General features: G+C 46.2%; 4 protein-coding genes across 5 annotated transcripts in view; all 4 read left to right on the plus strand.

Annotated features, from left to right (window-relative positions):
- LOC309327821 (immunoglobulin superfamily member 1-like) overlaps nucleotides 1-21,135 on the plus strand; it is a 70,408-nt gene that overhangs the window by 47,059 nt on the left and 2,214 nt on the right. For both annotated transcript variants that reach the window (XM_081837346.1, XM_081837347.1), the window contains 2 exons: nucleotides 16,919-17,209; nucleotides 21,012-21,131. In XM_081837346.1, the coding sequence (XP_081693472.1) occupies nucleotides 16,919-17,209; nucleotides 21,012-21,131 (411 nt within the window). The remainder of the gene's footprint in view (nucleotides 1-16,918; nucleotides 17,210-21,011; nucleotides 21,132-21,135) is intronic.
- LOC309327847 (immunoglobulin superfamily member 1-like) lies at nucleotides 817-9,158 on the plus strand. The gene is made up of 9 exons (XM_081837422.1): nucleotides 817-1,311; nucleotides 1,440-1,475; nucleotides 2,357-2,650; nucleotides 3,176-3,469; nucleotides 3,683-3,985; nucleotides 5,031-5,321; nucleotides 6,488-6,592; nucleotides 7,086-7,123; nucleotides 8,073-9,158. The coding sequence occupies exons 1-9, from the start codon at nucleotides 1,281-1,283 to the stop codon at nucleotides 8,220-8,222; spliced, it is 1,542 nt and encodes a 513-aa protein (XP_081693548.1). The 5' UTR covers nucleotides 817-1,280; the 3' UTR covers nucleotides 8,223-9,158.
- On the plus strand, nucleotides 18,668-19,203 carry LOC309326693 (putative CENPB DNA-binding domain-containing protein 1). The gene is made up of 2 exons (XM_081835569.1): nucleotides 18,668-19,080; nucleotides 19,116-19,203. Exons 1-2 carry the CDS (start codon nucleotides 18,682-18,684, stop codon nucleotides 19,161-19,163), a joined length of 447 nt encoding a protein of 148 aa, XP_081691695.1. The 5' UTR covers nucleotides 18,668-18,681; the 3' UTR covers nucleotides 19,164-19,203.
- On the plus strand, nucleotides 19,519-20,504 carry LOC309326860 (tigger transposable element-derived protein 1-like). The gene is made up of 2 exons (XM_081835873.1): nucleotides 19,519-19,891; nucleotides 19,943-20,504. Exons 1-2 carry the CDS (start codon nucleotides 19,571-19,573, stop codon nucleotides 20,354-20,356), a joined length of 735 nt encoding a protein of 244 aa, XP_081691999.1. The 5' UTR covers nucleotides 19,519-19,570; the 3' UTR covers nucleotides 20,357-20,504.

The raw sequence follows: 21,135 nt of genomic DNA on the forward strand, positions 1-21,135 counted from the left end.
TCAGAAGACTGTTGTGTGGAGCCAGCATGGAAGAATGCTAGTGCATATCCCCTGAAGGAAAGGAAATGAAATATCCCTAGTTTAATTGGCAAAGGCAAGGGACAAGGGTTTTTTTTTTGTCATAAACAGTTTATCGTGTAGCTGGTGTGTGTGACCATGTGGAAGGGTGTACAAGGGGAAGGAGTGTCCTTCCAGACACTCTGGCGTGCCCTGGGAGACTTGCTACACTTGCTGCTGCAATGGCAAAAACTAGTGAAGAAAGAAAAAAAGGGGGTAGAAATTCCTCTGCTGTCCTGAATTTTGGGATGTAAACCCCCCCCCCATTTTTTTATCCATTCTAGAAATTGTGGATGGGAAATCCAAATGAATCTTTGGGTTACTGCAGGGTTATTTTAACAAAATGCAAACTGTGCCCCCCTAGTAAGAAGCACGGGCAACAGACAAATATCTCACATTGTTGGAGAAGTGCTCAGATCCAGGCGTGGCTTCTTCACGCCTTTCACAAGGACCAACCAACCACCGTTTCAATAGAGTCTGTTCACATGATGAGCTCCTCTAAGCAGGGGCAATAAAAAGATAGGAGGAGAAACCTGGGAGGTGAAAAAACAAATCTGTCTTTAAACATTTCACACCCAACAGAAATCAGATTGATGAATGGGCCAAATACTGTATTTGGGGGCTGGTCGTTCCTCTGCAGTGGGGAGCCATCATAACTGCAGTCCCAATGCCTCTGTGGAGCTTAAATTTACAACTCGCAATGTATCTGTGAGTCTGTACAGAGGGACACACCACCAGGTCTCCTAATTGTTCCTTAAATGTCCTTTTTGACCAAGAGGGTCCAAAGTGACAGCATAGGCACAATATCTTTGGCGAGGAGGCAGTAAGTGACCAGAGCTTGAATTTGCCATGATGTACAACTGGGCATACTAGATTTCTTTTGCCCCGACAATACTACTGAGATGCTCTCTCTCTCTGAGAACTAGAAAAATTAAAAATAGGAGTTGTGTTCCACGCCAAACACTCAGCATTTCACTTCCTCTGGTTTTGCAACCATCAGATAGATGCAAACTAATAAGGGATGTGGTTGGTCAGGCAGCCGTGAGAACAGAAGAAGGACAACAGCACTGGCCAATCAGAGAGGAGTCATTTCTTCTGTGGAAGAGCTGCAGCACAGAACATTGCTGGGTTTCAGCGGCAACAGCCTCCAGCTGAGACCTTCACTCGGGAGACAGCAGAATTAGGAGCAAACGGAAGAAACCGCTGGCTACAGAAGCCACACCATGAAATTCCCTTCCAGCATCCTCTTTCTAGGTTGGTCTCACTCCTTGGAGGGCGGTGGGGTCAGAGTGTTTGCAAGAGCAGGCCTGGGAGAATGGAGGCCCGGCTTCCATTTCTGTTGCTCAGATATCTTGACTCTAAATGGATCCTTTCCTTTCCAGGGTGTTGGCTGACCAGCCAGTGGCAGATCTCCAGAGGTGAGTGTCAGCCAGCCGTGAGAATGGTGATAAAAATAGGGGGTGAGAAGAATGGGAACTAAATGCCGTAGACTCCTCCAAACAGGACTACTTTTCTCATGGTAGACAATAAGTGGCAGTTGCCAAACTTTCTCTGTCTCATATTCAGCGCTGTTTTTCAGTCGGAACTCAATTCCAGCCCTATTAGGTGGGAGCAATGGTGAGTTCCGGTACCTCTTTTCATGGTGAGTTCCGGTACCTCTTTTTCTAGAAAAGTTGTACAGCTCATATTTATTTGTCTCTATACAGCCTGTCAAGGAAACCGTCCTCCCAGTTATCCACTTCAGTTTATTTCTCTTGGGTTCAAGGGCTGTTTAGACACAGGGATCCTTAGTCTCCTGCCCCTCCCACTGTAAACATCACCAGATACTAAGGGAGAATCTTCTCTTTCATTGCCTCCCGGGTGCATGAATCGCAACTGACGTTGTCCTGCCTGTCTCCTGTGTTTTGGCTTATGCAGGAGAGTGAGCAAATAAAGGACCTCAGGTTCTGGACTCTTCTACTTCCTCTCCACCCTGTCCTCCTCCAACATCAACAGGGAAGGGGAAGTTAAAGAGCCCTCCCCCCCCTCTGCTATCTCAGAAGTGAGTCATTGGTTGAAGGCTATATTGTTGGCCCTACAGCTGTTGCTCAGCTCAAAATATGATTCCTACTTCTTTTGAAAACAGCTTGGTGATGAGGAATATGTGAAAATATAGATATATGTCAACTGGAAAATGTTACTGATAAATATACGTACCACACTTTTGTGGATGTTTGTACCCTGATACAAGTCTACTACAAGTCTCCCATTACTACTGCTCTGCTTTCCAAATCTCACTCCTGTTATCTTTCTTTCCCAGGACAGCTTTATCGGAAGCCTTCCATCTCAGTGAGACCTAGTCCTCAGGTCATCCTAGGTGAAGATTTCTATATCCGGTGTGGGAATGAACTTAACTCAAAAGCAACTTTCTACCTTGTCAAGGAAGGAGGGAGTTCAGCGGCTGTGGATTCTAAGACTGCTTTATATTATACAGATTTTCCCCTTTCTAATGCCAAACATGTAGAACCCAATGGCGGGGTCTACAAGTGCAAATATTGCTTTAATGAAAATACATGCTCAGAATTCAGCAATAATGTTTATGTCAACATAACAGGTGAGAATTTTGTTCTATCTTTAGACCTATTCATGTGCAGGGCATACTTACGTTGAAAGAAAAGCAGTTTCTTGTTTTAAGCTCTAACCTTAATGTCCCCACTCCTTCAGGCAAGAATCACATGCTACATGTGGTTGTCTGCAGAGAATCCACTGCATGGACACACATGTAAGGATTCTGCGTGATTGCGGCTGGTTACATATGCCTAGGTGGGAATGTCTCTGCAGACAACCCCATGGAGCACATGGGTGCTGCATAACGACAGGAGGGGGCCACTCTGTGTCACCATTTGAGGCAAAATGGGAATGTGCCACTCCTTGCACACCCCTCACTTCTGTTCCTGCCACAATGCCCCCCTTCTTGCCAAATGCGACAAGAGTCAGGCTGTTGCATATGGCATTGCCACTCATCTTCTCTGTCCCAGGTGAGCAGATATTCCAAGAGCAGGAAAAAGTTTCCTATTTTTTAGAGTGATACAGTTGCAGATGTTCCACCTTCCGCATATCTGCTCTCTTTCTTTCCCAGGGCAGCTTTATCGAAAGCCTTCCATTTCTGTGAGTCCCAGTCCTCTCATCATCCCAGGGACACGATTCTTCATCCACTGTAGAAATGAATACCGTGAACAAGCAACTTTCTATTTCTCCAAGGAAGGGACTCCGGGGCATTTGTTTTCTAGGACTGATTCATTTAGTACTGTATTTCACATTCCTAATGCCATGCAAACAGATGGAGGGATCTACCTGTGTTCGTATTGCTTCATTCAAGACCAAGTTAAAAAATGCTCAGGTTCCAGCGACAGAGTTCATGTCAACATAACAGGTGAGGGCTCAGCTCCGTCTTGGTGTGCCAGTTTCACAAATGATACTAAAGTGCAAGTCGAATTTATTGCATCTTCAACCAGAAGGAAATGATGCATCTTCTCTCTCATTCTCTTTCTATATTACATTCCTAGAAGATTGTAGTTCTGCCTTCTGCTGAATGTTGGAGTTGCACCAGCCCTTAAACATCCCTCTTCTTCTCTTTCCCATTCAGAGCATTTCTATCCCAAACCTTCCATTTCAGTGAGTTCACATGAAATAATTGCCCTGGGGGAAAATGCAACCATCCGCTGTAAGAGTGAAGAGAGCCCAATGGCAGAAATCACTCTGCTGAGAGAAGATTCTTGGGGTAACTGTGAGATCAAGAAGATGGAACTAGGCAGTATTTTATTTCCCATTCTCAATGCTAAACGAACTGATGTTGGGATCTACTTTTGTACCTATTGCTTCCAATCAGACTTAGACTTCAATCAGCGATGCTCAAACTACAGTGACAGAGTATACATCAACATAACAGGTGAGATTCTGTCTTGGGTTGCATCCACACCAAAGACTCTTATACCACTTTAGCAGTCATGGCTTCCTCCGTGTAGTTTGGGAACTGTAGTTTAACCAAAAGGTTAAAGTTTCTGTCAGAGAGTCCTTTGCCAGTGTGATGAAGCAGTTGATGGTTCTGGCTAGGACTTGGCTCAAATCCCTATTCAGGTGCGAAACTCATTGGATGAGATTCAAGCACACTCCTGTTGTGAGGACAAAATGAGGTAAAGAACCATTATCCTGGCTTGAGTGTCTTGGGATATAGTTGAAAAAATAATGATTAATTAGCTAATTGCATGTCTTAATATATCTTAATATACAGTTGAGAAGATGTTTATATGCTGTTTATATTTTGAAAAGCAGAGGCACTCAGGTTCATAGTCAATAATCCAAGTTAACATATTTTTGTTAGGGTTGCAATGCATTATTTTGGAAGATTGCAGCTTAGATAGATCTGCCTTTAAGTCTCTGTTAAATCAAATTTCTCATCTGCCTTTCCTTCACTCCATCACCTGAAAATGAAGGAGAAATTGTTAATTTTTTTGGCTGATTATATGGCATTGGCACATATTGGCTCAGGCCTCTGGTGAAGACCAATGGTTTGACTCAGTATAAAGCACATTTTCTTATGCGCTCTGCATTATTTATTCACCAGCTACTGGTTTTGATGGGGCAGGGATAATATTCAGGGACTAGCATATGTTTCAGCCTCCCTTCCTGCCCTCTCCTTCAGAGATTGTGATTCACCTTGCCCATACTTTCAAACATGTGTTTGCACCATTAAGGGGTAGAAAGATGGGGGGGGGATGAAGCGGAAATAATTTGGAAGATAAAGTATTTGGATGCTACTCTTTGCACAGTGTGGCTGCACAGTATATCCAATACATGTCCATTGAAGGTGATTTGGTGCATAGCAAAAAGGTCTTTTGATCTGATGCAAATTAGCAGGATGCATTAAATGCATGACAAGCAAAACGTCTGAATCCTTTCTTGGCTGTTTTTTCTTTTCTTTTTCCTAACACTAGATCCCTGGCTTTCTAAACCTTCCATCATTCTGACACGAACCCAGCAGATTTCTACTGGGATGAATGTCAGCATTGAGTGTCAGGGGGCAAAGAGTTATGTGACCTTCTCCTTGTTCAAATCAAACAACCTGATAGCATCACAGGAGGCGGAAGGGAACAGAAATGCAACCAAGTTCTTTTTCTCTGAAGTGAGGTTGGAGGCTGGAGGGAGCTACACCTGCCGATATCACCGCAGAGGTGACTCCTTTCTTTGGTCAGAGTCCAGTGACCCCATGGAACTGGTTGTGACAGGTGAGGAGCTTCCATAGGTCTTTCTCTCACCTTTCTCCTAACTCTCACTCTCTGTGCATGAGCTCTAGGGATTATGGCTGTCAAAGCCAAATACCACCCTAGGAGGCCTTGAGCCACATTACAAGGAATGCAGGAACTGGGCATTTGGGTTTACGTCAGCAACGGGTTACTAGAGGCAAGATCAGAAATGAAGATGATAGCATCCAAGGTGAGGTCCATGGGAGATGGAGGTACATGGAGATAGCAGGAAGCCCATCTCAATATTCACTTACTTGGGACATGTAAGGGAATGTGATATGGCTTTCTGCACTTGTGTCATGTAATCATTGGCTGGTAGGCCAATATCTTGGGTTGGCCCTGCATCCTGTTGGAGAATACATGTGATTTAATCAACCATGATGCTGGGACCAGACACGTGGATCATTCCAACTTCAAAGCTGGTGCTCTCCTTTCTGGCATGGCATCAGTTACCCCAACCAATTTGCCGTGCTCACGGGATTGTGTCATCTGCACATATATTCCCAGTGTAAAGGAAATTCAGTGTGTGTGTGTGTGTGTGAGAGAGAGAGAGAGAGAGAGAGAGAGAGAGAGAGATGGATGGCATACACAGCATTTAAAGCACATGACTCATTCAAAAGAATCCAGAGAACTGTGGTTTGATAAAGATAGTGGGAATAGTAAGTCTGTAAAGAATAGCTTCTGTGGAAACCAAGGCTTTCCTAGGATTATTGATGGGAAAGCAAGGTGGGTGTCCATACTGTGCAGTAGATAGAAAGCTTTTGTCGTAAGAATGACCCCTGCAGAATCAGACCCAAGGCCCATCTGGTCCAGCATTCCCGTCTCCGAGTGGCCACCCAGAAGCTTATGGGAAGCCCACAAGCAGCTTAATGCATGCAACAGCCCTCTTGTGCGCATGATCTTCAGCAACAGATGTTCAGAGGTATACTGCCTGTGATGGTGGAGGTATAGCACATGCATGGCCATCATGACTAGTCCTGAGTGATGTGGTCATGCAGGGGTTAATGGATGCATGTAAGGGAACTGGGAGGCGGTCTTGTGGAGGTTGATTGATAGATCCAAAGGCCAATAAGAGGATCATTCCTAATAGCTACTGGACACTGCACAATAAGCATTAGTAGCATTCTAACTGTCACCTGGTTTTACAGAGAGATTTGCAGTCATCCTGTGGGCAAGCATTGTGGCTGGACTTTTCCTTCTGATTCTCTTCCTGCTGGTACTTGCCTTTATGTTGTACAGGAAACGCAGAAAGGGTGAGTGGGCCTCTGAATGGACTGCTTTACAATGGCTGAGATTAAAGCATGCAAAACTCTTTTTGTAGCAGTATAGGTTTTCAGTGGCCTGAACAGAAAGTTATCTCTAGCAGACGAAAAATTTTCTGTGTGTGTTATTTAAATTTATTTTAAAAAGCAATTTAGTTTATGGGTTACCTTGGTGGAAATTTTTCCAATGCAGAGTGACACACAGCCTCACAGAAACGAAGCAAGACGTTTTCTCCATCCATGAAGAGCAAGGTCTTAGTCAGCCTTTCCCAGCCTGATGTCCTTCTTGTGGAAGTTTTTGGATGACAACTCCAGCATGGCCAATAGTCAGGGTGATAGGACTTGTAGTCTAAAACACCTGGAGGGCACCAGGTTAGGGAAGGCTGGTCTTAAGGGCTAGGCTACATGGGGAGGGAGCAGAACCCACAAAGCTGCTCTGAAACAGATTGGGCCAAGAATCTCATGCTCTCTTTCTGATCTGCAGGTTCCACAGCCCACGAAAGAAGCCAACCACCGAACATAGTAAGCTTTCCTAGCAACAAAAACTTCCCTGTAAACAAAAACCTTTATGACTGTGGACATCCTGCCAACCTCCCACACTCCAGACCCTTCAATCTAAGAAGGAAAAAAGCGCATCTCTGCCAGTGTGGTGTAGTGGTTAAGAGCGGTGGACTCGTAATCTGGGGAACCGGGTTTGCATCCCCGCTCCTCCACATGCAGCTGCTGGGTGACCTTGGGCCAGTCACACTTCTCTGAAGTCTTTCAGCCCCACTCACCTCACAGAGTGTTTGTTGTGGGGGAGGGAAAGGGAAAGGGAAAGGAGATTGTTAGCCGCTTTGAGACTCCTTCGGGTAGTGATAAAGCACGATATCAAATCCAAACTCCTCCTCCTCTTCTCCTTCTAACCAATATGGTGGAGAAAACAGACCATAGAGACAGAAAAAGATACAGCCTGTGAAACACTTCAGATGTCAGACCGAAAACAGCCATTGGCAATTATAACCTCTGGGGTGTGGTTTTATTCATACATCTCTATGTGAGAGTCCTAGGCCACTTAGGATTCACTAACAGTGTATAAAGCAGCTCAATTTTATAACAGACGTTTGTGGAAAGGGAAGCTGCATTGCAAATGTACCCCTTTAGCTTTAGGGGTGGCAGAGTTATGTATATTCTATTTATTTTTCAGCAGTAGGCTCATTTGACTGTGAGTGTGCAGGCATGTGCAGAGTGCCAAGTAACACTCATCCTCTTGACAGCTGAGTGGCAGCCCCAGGTGCAGTGGCGGAGTTTGCCGCTCCTGCACCCAGAGCACCAGGGTAGGACGATCCCTCCCACAGGGCGGGACAATCCTCAGGGGGGGGGTTCCATTCACAGAGCAGCAGCGCGATCCTCTGTGGGGGATTTTGTTACCCCCCTCTGTAGTGGCAGAGACTGCATGCTAAATATCTCCCTCTCCCTCCCCTCTCCATAGTCCCTGGAATCCAACAGCAGAGAAGACCCTGATGGAGTTTCTTACGCTGCCCTGAACCACGGGGCCCTGAAATCCAAACAGGTACCCGATGCTGACAGGATCCCTGAGAGCTGTACTTACGCAACATTGGCCCAAGGCAGACCAAAGTAGGACTGACAAGCAGGACCTCTTAGGACGTAGAGACTTCTGGGACCTCGGCTGATCCTTGGTTTGCAGGGACATTTCTAGCAGGACAATGCTTCTTAGTAGAGCCTTCTTCACTGAGAGAACCTGCTGCTCCCACCAAAGAGCTGGGCACCCCAAATATGTATGCACTCTTCTTCTTTGACCACTGACGACCTCCTTTCTGTAGAGTTCTTCCTTAGGCTCCTGGCTCACTAAGGTGGTTTGCCCCTGCGGTTGAGAACATCGCCTAATCCAGGGTTGAGAATCTTCAGCACTACATTTTATCATATGTGGTGGACGTCTAAGATAATAAAAGTTTTCTGGGAGATGATATATAATGAAATGGAAAAAAATGTTTAAAATAACTTTTGCTTTTTAAAAAAACCCAGAAGCTTTTCTATTAGGAATTATAGACACCGAAATTTCAAAAGATCAGAAAAGACTTTTTACATACGGGACAACAGTCGCTCGGATGCTATTAGCTCAGAGATGGAAAGAAGGCAAAGTCTCTACCAGAGAGGAATGGACTGTGCCGAAATGGCAAAGCTGACTGGAAAGCTCAGGAACCAAGAGGACAAAAACTTCAAAAACAGAATGGGGGGAAATTATAGTTTATTTAGGAAACCAGTGTAAGATGATGGAAACATTAGCAGGATTTTAATCTCACTTGTAATGTAACAGATATCTTGGATAATATGGATTGATACAAATTATAGATTATGCAACAATATGAAGATTTTAATGTTGATATTAACATCCATGGAGGGGGTGGGGTGAAGCCATGAGATTCAGAGTAATCTCTATATATGAATATGTATTTGGATTGTTATACAGTGGTACCTTGGTTTACAACAATAATCTGTTCCGGAGGAGCAGTTGTAAACCAAAACAGGTTGTAACCCAAGGCATGCTTTCGCTAATGGGGCCTCCCCCCCCCAAAAAAAGGGTTGTAATCCCCAAAAAAGGGGCACACACTTCTGGGTTTTATGTCGTTGTAATCCTAAATGGTTGCAAACCAAGGTACCACTGTAATTCTATATTTGTAAAATAAATTTTAAAAAATTTCAAAAAAGAGAATCTTCAACTCTGTGGATTGAATATTCTGTACTCAAATTCCCAAATGCATGTTTACACTGCTAGCCTTTTTAAAATTGTCTTTTTATTGAAACCTGTGTATCTATGCTTAGGTCTGAGCCAGGAGCACTGTGCTGGTCCCATGGGTTACCCAAGAGGCGAAGTCCAAGTCCAGTCCATGGTCAAAGGTGCAACGAGGGAGCAGTCCATAATAGCTGAAGCTGGGTGCAGGGCAGGGAGTCGGGTGAAGTCAGGTACAGGCATGCAAGCAGTGAACCAGGGCGGGTCAGGAGCTCAGGCAAGAAAGCAGGACAGGGTTCAGGCAGGAACTATCAACAATGTCACTCCCGCAACTTGGGACTGGGGCTGCTTGGCTTTTATCTGCCCTGAGGCATAGGGTGGCCCCGATCCTCAGGTGACTCGCCTCTCCTGGCCTAGAGGCGAGCACTCCTCCTGCGGGAACTTAGTTCCCTCCACCTCTCTGCCCTAAGCCTCTGCAGCTCAGGAGAGGCTGGAGGGTTACCAGACCCAGAGGCAACCTCAGCTTCCTCTGACGGGGCTGAGAGTGGAGCACTTGCAGGCAATGAGTCCTCCATCACCTCAGGAGCCAGAGCAGACTCAGCTGGTGCCTGTACCTGAGGATCCAGCACAGGTGAGGACCCTTCAGGCTCAAGCCTCAGCTGGTTCTGGAGGCAGGGAATCCTGTGCAGGCTGGGATTCCTCAGGTTCAGCATCCAAGTCCGAATCCCAGGCTATCACAAGCACACTCAAAGTGCAAACCTGCACCTTCGGGGGGAGTGTTACCCGATCCAGCACAAACCGAATCTCTATTCCCTGTCCTGCCTTCTGACTGACTGTCAGGGGCTGGACTGAGGAGGAATGGTGGGGGCTGCTCCCCCTTCTCCTGAACCTTCCTGAGACCAGGAGGACAGTCTCGATTTAGAGCAGTGGATTGCAGAAGGGCATAGTTCACAGTCTGCAGAGGGCAGAAGATGGGAAATAGTAGAAGAGGAACAGCAGGAAGAAAGGGAAGCCACGGGAGAGAGGCAGCCGACAGACACATTTTCTTTGGAAAGCATTCCTGAGCCCCCCTGAGCCCAGGACTAGAGTAGCTGAACAGAGAGCTGAGAGACAGAAAGCCCAGACCAACCAGCACAAGGAAGACGTAGTATGAGAGAGACGAAGGGGGTGGGACTTTACTTGGAGCAGCACCATTTCTAGAGAGAGAGATTGTTGAATAAACTACTGTATTTTTCACTCTATAAGACGCACCAGACCACAAGACGCACCTAGTTTTGGGAGGAGGCAAACAGGAAAAAAAATCTGAATGTCAGAAGCCAGAACAGCAAGAGGGATCGCTACACAGTGAAAGCAGTGATCCCTCTTGCTGTTCTGGCTTCTGGGATAGCTGCGCAGCCTGCATTTGCTCCATAAGACGCACACACATTTCCCCTTACTTTTTAGGAGGGAAAAAGTGAGTCTTATAGAGCAAAATATACGGTAATTGGTAAGAACTCTTCTTTTCCTTTATCTGCTTCTTTGCTGCCACCATGGGATTCACTGAAGCCTTGACACTGACCAAGAGCGCCTCAGTCTTGCCTGGACTGAGTTTCAATTTGTTGGCCCTCATCCAGTCCTTTAGTGATGACAGACTGAGTTGAGAACCAAGAAAGCTGCTTTGGACTTGGGCAGAAAGGAGAAATAGAGCTGGGTGTCGTCAGGCTGCTGGGGACAACAACAACCCCCCCCCAAAGTCCAGGTGACCTCTCCCAGGAGCTTCATGATAACATTTCTTTCCATGCAAAAAAGAACAATAGTGAATGTTGCATTTAGCTGCTGTTTAAAATTCACAATAGGAAGCAGATTAAGACTGAAATCTTAACCCCACTTACCTGGGAGTAGGCCTCACTGAATGAATTAGGATATATTTCTTAGGTTAGCATAACGTAGTTAGGAGTGCAGGCCTAATGGATATAAGATGTCTTTGGCAACAAAATACACTTCAGGGGAAAAAAAGGGGGGGGGAATACCAGTATATATCAATGAATATCAAAATAATTTATATTGCAGAGCCATTCATGCTTCTATTCACACATATATGTGTGCCCTTATTTTTTTAAAAAAGTATGTTATAAGGAAGAAAGATTAAAACTTACAGAGCAAGAGTCAGTGCCACAGTGGCAGTTGAATGTATGGCTGGAAGGAAATCCACTTGGTTGTTTGTTTCGAACAGATTCCCAGGATCCAATCCACAATAGCAATATTTGGCACAATGCTTCTTGGTCGCTGCCTCTGGCCGACTCATGAGTCAGATGACAGATGATGCCACTACTTCTTCTCTTTTAGTCTGGAATTTTTTTGGACTCAGCTTGTGACAGCTTTTTCATTTTTTGCCCTGCTCTTGCCCTCTTGGTTTCCACATGAGCCAGCTCCCCCCTACTTCTACTTCATTTTGATAGTCGTAGAGATAACATACTGAGCTACAAGGGCAATTTTGCCTGATTTTCCTCCACCCTGCACTGCACTTCACAAGCAGAAGGCGATGTGAAAGACTATGAGGGAGTCAATCTAGATTTCACAAGGAAGAAGGCTGAGCTGCTAGATGTCCTCTTTTCCCCAGACATGTCTTCTTTTTCATGCGTATGTAAAATGAGAGTCATAGGAGTGATCCATAGTTAAAAGTAGAAGTCTGCAAATGTCTCCTCCTTTACGGTCTTCAAAATATGGCAACCCTATGATACCCCCCCCCCCCCACATTACTGTTTGAAATTTCTACCCCTACATCTCCCCCAGCTTTCCTGACCCCAACCAGTTCTTTATTCTACTGAGAACTGTGCCTCTGAAGAACACACTTCCAAGAAACAGCAGACAAGAATCAGGGGGTGGTTGGGTAGAGGCTGCTTGCTTCATGGGAAGATGGGACTTGGGCTACCCTATGTAGGGATGTCTATAGATGCTGGGAGAGGATAGGTTTATTTAAAAGGGAAGCTTAGCAAGGCTAGTTTTAGTCTTTTAGTTTAAGTAATGCAGGTTGCTTCTGGATTATCCTGCTGTTTCCCCCTTTTCTCTCCCTTAAAACAATAATCACACAAACAGTCTTGCAAAAGGTAAAAGCAACATTTACTCATTCAGAGTATCTGTTGCAGAATAAGTGATACAGGAGTTTTGTTCAGGCGGACTTAAAATGGTAGTTCAGTTCGACATATTTTAGTCTAGCTTAAGATGGAGTTTGAGCTACAGCTCAGACTTAGCAGCTCTGATTTCTGGCTTGGAGATGAGATGAAGAGTAAGAGTGAAGAGAGGCAAAGGAGAAGGTGCCCAGGTAAGGGGAATATATAGGGCCACACCCTCTCCCTCTCAGGGCACAGTGGGATTGCCACTCGCAAAGTCCTCTCTAGTAAACTTACAGGTAAACTCTGTGAGCTTCAGCTCCCATCATGGGCCTATCTAGCAAACACGAATCGTTGGTTTGACTGCATTGTAAATATTCCACACCTAAAAGCTGAACAGAGGCAAGTTGTCAAGTCCCAGTGGGCTGCCCAGGACTTGACCTTGCAATGACTTGTGACTGGCAATACCAGATTCCTTTCGCCCTCACAATACTGCTGAGAATCCCTCTGTCCAGTGACATAGCATGGGTTGCTTGCGCCCGGAGCTGTACAGAGCGGGGTGGATGGGAGAGAAATGGACAGAGGACACATGCACATTCAACTGCTTAACACCGTCCATGTCACCCGGGAGATTGCAGCAGCAGAGATAAGAAAAGACTTTTTCCATTGTCTGGAGAGGTCATTTCCTGGTTTGGATGCAGAAGCTATTTTCAATAGAGCCCAGCGACGGAAATGCACAACGGCATTGAGGCAGCACTGGGTGTTGAAATTTTGTGCCCCATACAATTTTGTGCCTGGGGCAATCACTCCTCTGCCCCCCCCCCATGCTACACCACTGCCTTTGTCTCAGGACAACAGCTATAAAAAAGCACAGGGGATACAATCTATACTAAACCATTTTTCCAAAAAATGCAGAAGTTTCATCTGTTCACTTCCGTTCCTTTCATTGTGCAACCCACAGTTGTGACATAATAGGAGATGTGGTTAATCAGGCAGTCTAGGGAAGGGACTATGATCTGAATATCAAATCAGAGAGAAGCGATTTGTGCTGAGGATCCGCTGTGTAACAGAAAGTTGCCGGATTTCAGCAGCAACAGCTGCCAACCAAGACCGTCATTTAGGACACAGCAAAGATAGGAGCAAACAGGACTCCCTGCTAGCGGCAGAACCCACGCCATGAGGCTGTCTTCCAGCATCCTTTTTCTTGGTTAGTATCCCACCTTGCAGGATGGTGGGGGCAGAGCAAGTGGCCAAGGTGCTGTGGGGAGCTCAGAGGACCAGCTTCAGATCCTTTCGCTCAGATGTCTCGCCTCTAACACAATCCTCTCCTTTCCAGGGTGTTGGCTGACCAGGCAGTGGCAAACGGCTAGAGGTAAGTTTGGGTCAACGAAATTATCCCAAGAGTGGGAGAGAGGCATAGGACAGAATGGGAGTTCAATGCCAGGGCCTCCCACAATCAAGCTTGCTTTTCTCACTACTGCTGGAGTTCCCACACTTTCCCTGTAGTGTGCAAGGATGACAGGTGCAAGTGCCCCACCCTCCTTTGTCTTTAGACAACCTGTGTTCATCTCAGCTGTCCATGTGTCACTCTGAAGTTTCTGTAGGAATGTTAAGGAAGGTAAAGGTAAAGGGACCCCTGACCATTAGGTCCAGTCGTGGCCGACTCTGGGGTTGCGGCGCTCATCTTGCTTTATTGGCCTAGGGAGCCGGCGTACAGCTTCCGGGTCACGTGGCCAGCATTACTAAGCAGTGGCGTAGCGTGGGTTGTCAGCACTCGGGGCAAGGCAAGTAATTTGCGCCCCCTAACCCGTGGATTTTAGCACTCGAGTGCGAGCCCCCCCCCAGATGTTGCACCCTGTGCGGCTGGCCCCGCTGCACCCCCCCCATGCTACGCCACTGTTACTAAGCCACTTCTGGCGAACCAGAGCAGCACACGGAAACGCCGTTTACCCTCCCGTTGGAGCGGTACCTATTTATCTACTTGCACTTTTGACGTGCTTTCGAACTGCCATGTTGGCAGGAGCTCACCCTGTTGCGGGGATTCGAACCGCCAACCTTCTGATTGGCAAGTCCTAGGCTCTGTGATTTAACCCACAGTGCCACCTGCATCCCATTAAGTAATGTAGGAGAGGTTAAATTTATTAGATATGCTCCTTCCTCGCTCATGCTAGTGAGCGTAGAGCACATCACATTCCTTGCAGTAAATAACAATAACAACTACTACTACCACTATTTACTGTAAGGAATGCTATTACTACTACTACTACTACTACTACTACTACTACTATTTCTATTACTATTATTATTATCCCCAGCCACTCTGGGAGGCTTCCATCAGAATATTAAAAGCACAATAAAACTTCAGACATTAAAAACTTCCCTAAACAGGGCTGCCTTCAGATGTCTTCTAAAAGTCAAATAGTTGTTTATTTCCTTGACATCTGATGGGAGCGTGTTCCACAGGATGGGCGCCACTACCGAGAAGGCTCTCTGCCTAGTGACGCTTGTTGATGGCTGGTTTCAGCCTTTTAACGAAGCAATCCAGGATGCCCTTTGTACAGATGAGCTTTTTCCTGGTCATTTCCCCTTTATTTCCCTCTTAAAACAATAACAACACAAAGCCATCTTATTAAAATAAGAATAAAATTGACACACATTCAGCAGCAATCTGAAGGCAGGCTTTAGCTGCAGCTTTGGTTTCATTTGCAGGAAAATGTAGACAAGAGAAGTGCAGTTTCAGACATACAACATGTGGCCTACATCCTTTGTTATGGATGAGGCTGCATTTGAAGAGCAGGATCAGGAGCAGGTCAAAAGAGATCCAAAAGAGAGATTCAAAAGAGAAAGATGGCTGTGTGCCCAGCCCTTTTATTTGGCTTCTCTTGGGTCACACCTATCTACCTGGTCACACTCAGAGGGAGGTGGCTCCCAACAGGTATTGCAGGAAGTCCTCCCTTTTTGGAGCCACCTTCCTCTGTGTGTCCATTCTAGGAAACAAGGAATGTTGGACTTGACTGCTCTATGTCTACACCCCACATTTCCAAGGAAGGTACTTGCTTCCTTTTGGACTTGGTTCTCTTTTGACTCTTCCTCAAGCTACTGCATCTCTGAGTGATGATAAAGCTGCTTTTTAAAACACAAAAGCTTGCTGACCAGAAATTTACACAAACCGATGGATATGGGCTGCGTTGTAGCGGTTCCCAAACTCCCCTTCTCCGGCCATGGATCAGATGAAAATTGGTGAGAGTCTTGGAGGATGACTTAATTCATTTTATGCCTGTTGTAGCTGTTGTAATACACTGTGCCAGATGTCACAAGATTTGTAGGTGTGTGTTTTTTTCTCAGATGGACCACAGTACCCCTAAATGAAGCTCATGGGCAGCCAGCTGCTCAGGGACCACAGCTTGATGACCCCTGCTCTGTTGGATAATGTCAAAGCCGAGTCATCCAGCACTGCCATTTGAATTTTTGTACAAACTCACTCTATTTGATTCTCCAGCTGCAGATGAAAGCCTCCTATTGCCAGTGTTCCACCTTCCAAACCACCTTCCCATTCTCTTTCTTGATCAGGACAATATCCCGAGCCCTCGATTACAGTGATTCCCAGTCCTAATGTCGCCCTTGGAGGGAATTTCTACATCCAATGTGGGAATCAAGATTATGGAGCCACCTTTGATCTCTACAAGGGAGAACCTGCAAACTATGTGCAATCTGAGAAATCTTTGGCTTATACAGTGGATTTTTTCATTTCTGAGGCCAAACTAGAACATGGAGGAATTTATCAGTGTAGGTATTGCCTCGATCGCCTATGCTCGCATCTAAGTGACAGACTTTATATCAACGTAACAGGTGAGGGCTTCGCTTAGTCTCTGTGTGACAGTTTTACAAATGGCGCTAAAATGGGTGTTGGGTTTATTCCATCTGCCAATCAAATGGGGGGGGGGGGAATGCACTGATTGAACTATATAACTGAACTGTAACTGCACTGATCAAAATATGTACCTATCAAAAGGGATTCTTTATCCCTAATTAACTATTAGTATTTTATTCCAGATTAAAATGCATTCTCTGTAATCAAAGTCGTAATGGAATGCAGATTGTGTAGCACACTATACAACCCCCTGCTCTGTACTCCATTTGTCACACACCCTGGTCCTAGTCAACTGGCAAGGCAATGGACGTTACTATACAACCTGAAGCCTACAATGGAGGGTCCACAGCAATCCTACCCCAATAGGTTCTGCACCTCTCATAGGGCATCTCTGCAGTGCAGCTTGCCTTTCCCTGACAAGGCTCACATCCCACCTGTGTTCTCTGTTAACTAATCTCCTGAGTAATGGCCTAAAAGCAGCCTATCGATATTCACATTCTGAGTTGCACGTCGTTTTCTACATTCCGCAATAGCATGCAAATCTTTCCCATTTTACAAAACCAGACTATTGTGTAAGATCAAAAGAATTAGGAATCCTTCTTTTTCTCTTTCTCCCCCTGGATAAGCTTCTCCTAAACCTTCCATCTCAGTGAGCCCAGGTGAGGTGATTGCTCTGGAAGGAAATGCCAACATCCACTGTAAGACCAAAGAACAGCAAGAAGTAGAATTTACTCTACACATAAAAAATTCTTCAAATACTTATGAAAACAAGAAGATGGGATTGGGAGAAGTTCTATTTCCTATTATCAATGCCAAAGAATCAGACGGGGGCATCTATCGCTGTAGCTATTGCTTAAAGCTCGAGAACACTCAAGCATGCTCAAACTACAGTGATGAAGTACACATCAAAGTAACGGGTAAGATCCTGTCTTAATCCTTGTATGCATCTTTCACAGATTGCACTAATCCAGGTTTGTATTTGCTGCAATTGTAAATGAAATTGGAAAAGTGTGCTGGCTCCACCATTCCTTAGTTTTAAAAGGAGGTATCTCTTCACGTCACAGTTGGGTATCATTTCAACATTTGTAAATGATGGATTCCCTGACTTCTACAGCATCCTGCCTCTCTGTCTCCTGGCCCCACACCTCTCCAACTCCCTCTGCTGCCTCTAATTCTGAACTGCCCTCTGCCCCAGACTCTTCCTGCTCACTAAACCCTGTCACCTGGGTATGACCCTTCCTCCTCACAGTCGGCTCTTCCTCCCTCTGACGACTCATCATTGTCCCACCACCAGTCCCCTGGCTCTGAGCCATCTTCCCATGGGGGCTCCTTTGGGGAGTGATGGTGCCCCCCACCTCTCCTCTGCATCCAGACAGTCCACAAGTATTTACAGTGTTGCCCTGCAAAACGAATGCCTCGCAAGACAGAAAACATGCTAGACAAAAGAGTTTCCCATTTTTGAGTTGCTTCGCAAGACGAATTTCCCTATGGGCTTGCTTCGCAAGACGAAAACGTCTTGCAAGTTTGTTTCCTTTGTCTTAAAACCGTTAAAACCCAGGGTGCTTTGCTTGAAGAGGTGCAGTTGCGACTTGACTTCAAGGAGCAACACATAGCACGCGGTTTGGTAGCCTTTTTTCAGGTTTTTGAGGACTTTTTTGGAAGATTTTCCAAAACTTCTTTTGCATCCATTTGGTAAGTTAAACTTTTAAAACTTTTTTGTGGTTCTTGGATTTTGGGTTAGGGTGTTTGGGATTCAAGGACTTGGTGTTGGGGGGGGGGGTTGCAAGAATCTGGGAGCTTGTGGGGGTTTTTTTTTTTTGAATTTTTATGATTTTTTGTGACCATTGTTGTTGTTTTTTAAAAAAAATTCTGAGTTTGAATTTCTGTGTGCTGGGTGAACAGTTGGGGAGGGGTTTGCAAGAATCTGGGAGATTGTGGGGTTTTTTCCTGCATTCTTCTGTTTTTCTGTGACCATTGGGCCACTCTGCTGTTTTTTTAAAAAAATTGGGTTTGAATTTCTGTGTGCTGGGTGGTTTAGGGAACAGTTGGGGAGGGGTTTGCAGCAGTTGGGGAGGGGTTTGCAATTTCTGTGTGGTGGGTGGGTGGCTGGGGGAACAGTTGAGGTTTTTGAAGACTTTGATGATTTTTGAAGCTTTTCCAAAACTTCTTTTGCATCCATTTGGTAAGTTAAATTTTTAAAACTTTTTGGGGGGTTTTTGGATTTTGGGTTGGGGTGTTTGGGATTCAAGGACTTGGTTCTGGGTTTGAATTTCTGTGTGGTGGGTGGCTGGGTGCTTTTGAATTTTTTGGATTTGAAGCACTGATGTGTGTGTGTGTGTGTGTGTGTGTGTGTGTGTGTGTCAGTTTACAAGGTAGGAGCTGTGCTGCCATGGGACCCAAGAAGACTGCTGCTGCAGAGGCCGGCGAGAGGAAGAAGGAGAAGGTGATGCTGGAAATGAAGAAGGAGATCATCTGGAAGCACGACGGCGGAATGCGTGTGACAGACCTCGCCAGGGAGTACGGGAGGAATCCATCGACCATCGGGATCATCCTGAAGATGAGGGAGAAGATCCTTGCGACTGATGCAGCCAAGGGAGTCACCAGGATCGTGAAGAACCGCCCAGCTGTTCTGGAGGAGGTCGAGAAGTTGCTGCTCATCTGGTTGGAAGAGAAGCAGCGTGCAGGGGACACAGTGACTGAGGCCGTCATTTGTGAGAAGGCCAAGGCCTTGCACGCAGACCTCGTCCGGGAACAGCCAGGAACCTCAGGCAAGCCAGAAGTCTTCAAGGCAAGCAGAGGTTGGTTTGACCGGTTCAAGACAAGATCTGGAATCCACAGGGTGGTCAGGCATGGAGAGGCTGCCAGTTCTGATGTTCCTGCAGCTGAAGAGTTTGCAGCGGAGTTCCTGGAGACGGAGGGCTATGTTCCACAGCAGGTCTTCAACTGCGACGAGACCGGGCTGTTTTGGAAGAGGATGCCCAAAAGGACTTTCATCACTCAGGAGGAGGCCAAGTTGCCTGGCCACAAGCCCATGAAGGACCGTCTGACCCTGCTCTTCTGTGCCAATGCAGGTGGCGACCTGAAGATCAAGCCGCTGCTGGTGTACCACTCGGAGAACCCACAGGCCTTCAAGAGACACAAGGTCGACAAGGAGCAGCTGAGTGTCATGTGGCTTGGGTCACACGTGTGCTGTTTGTGGACTGGGTCAATCTTGTTTTGGCCCTGCTGTCAAACAGTACCTGCTGGACAACGACCTGCCGCTGAAGGCTTTGCTTCTGATGGACAATGCCCCTGCTCATCCTAAAGGCCTTGAGGTGGACTTGTTGGAGGAGTTCAGCTTCATCAACATCATGTTCCTGCCGCCTAACACCACGCCACTGCTCCAGCCGGTGGATCAGCAGGTCATCGCCAATTTCAAAGAACTCTACACCAAGGAGCTTTTCAGGCGATGCTTCGAGGTGACTGATTGCACCACCATCACCCTGCGGGAATTCTGGAAGGACCACTTTGACATCGTCACCTGCTTGAAGATAATCACCACGGCCTGGAACGGGCTCAGCCAGAGAAATTTGAATTGCGCTTGGCGCAGCCTGTGGCCGGTCTGTGTGGCACCAAGTGACTCTGATGCACCAGAGTCAACAGTGGTGCAGGACATTGTTGCCTTGGGGAGGACCATGGGACTGGAGGTCACAGAGGAGGACGTCTGTGAGCTGGTGGAGGAGAACGACCACGAGCCGACCACCCAGGAGCTGGTCGAACTGCAGGCAGAGGCTGCGCAGGAGCAGGCCTCGCTGGAAGAGGAGGAAGCAACTGAGGAACGGCTGTCCTCCAAAGAACTGAGGGACATTTGCCTGAAGTGGAAAGATGTGCAGGCTTTTGCACAGCGGCACCACCCTGACAAGGACCTGGCACATGACCTTGCGAACACTTTTGATATGACGGTCATGTCGTCTTTCAGGGAGGTGCTGAAAAGGCGGATGAAGCAGCAGATCATGGACAGGTTCTTCAGCAAGAAGCAAAGAGTGGAAGAGGAACCTTCTTCGAGTGGTCCCCCAGAGTCTTAGAAAATGTACTGTACTGTACACTTTGTTGATTTCTAAATGTTTTTCTGTCATGTTTAGAAACTTAATTTATTGTTCCTTCAGTTTTTGAAATGCTCTTTACAGTATGTGTGACTTTAAAGAGCAGTTAATAAACTCTTTTTGTACCAAATTTGGCTTTGTTTGGACTTTTTTTACCATAGGAACGCATTAATTGATTTTCGATGCATTCCTATGGGATTTCATGCTTCGCAAGACGAAAAATTCGCTAGACGAAAAAACTCGCGGAACAAATTAATTTCGTCTTGCGAGGCACCACTGTATAAAGATATTGAACAACATTGGGCCCGGGACTAGGCCCTACAGTGTTTTTTTCCATTGGTGAGCACTCTTTGGGTTTAATCAGTCAACCAGCTACAAATCCACCCGACAGTAGCATCCTCTACCCACATTTTACCAGCATCTCACAATAATATTATGGGGAACTTTGTCCAAAGCCTTACTGGAATCAAGATGTGCTTGATTCACAGCACTGGGAGATAATTACGCAGAGGGTGAATAGAAAGCTCCATGAACTGATAGAAGGGTCTTTCTTGGGAGCTTCTGGGCACTGCCTGTGTGGGGTTTGGTGAGCATTGGCAGTATTCTAACTCTAGGTGTCCTTTTCATGGTTTTACAGGTGGGAATTCAAAAGCCGGACATTCAATAGCCATGTGGGCAGGCATTGCTGCCGGTGTCTTCCTTTCGGTCCTCTTCCTGCTGATCCTTGCTTTTGTATTGTCCAGGAAAAGGAAAAAGGGTGA

The sequence above is a fragment of the Podarcis erhardii genome (genome assembly GCF_964252035.2).
Source record: "Podarcis erhardii genome assembly, chromosome: 13".
Taxonomy (NCBI): domain Eukaryota; kingdom Metazoa; phylum Chordata; class Lepidosauria; order Squamata; family Lacertidae; genus Podarcis; species Podarcis erhardii.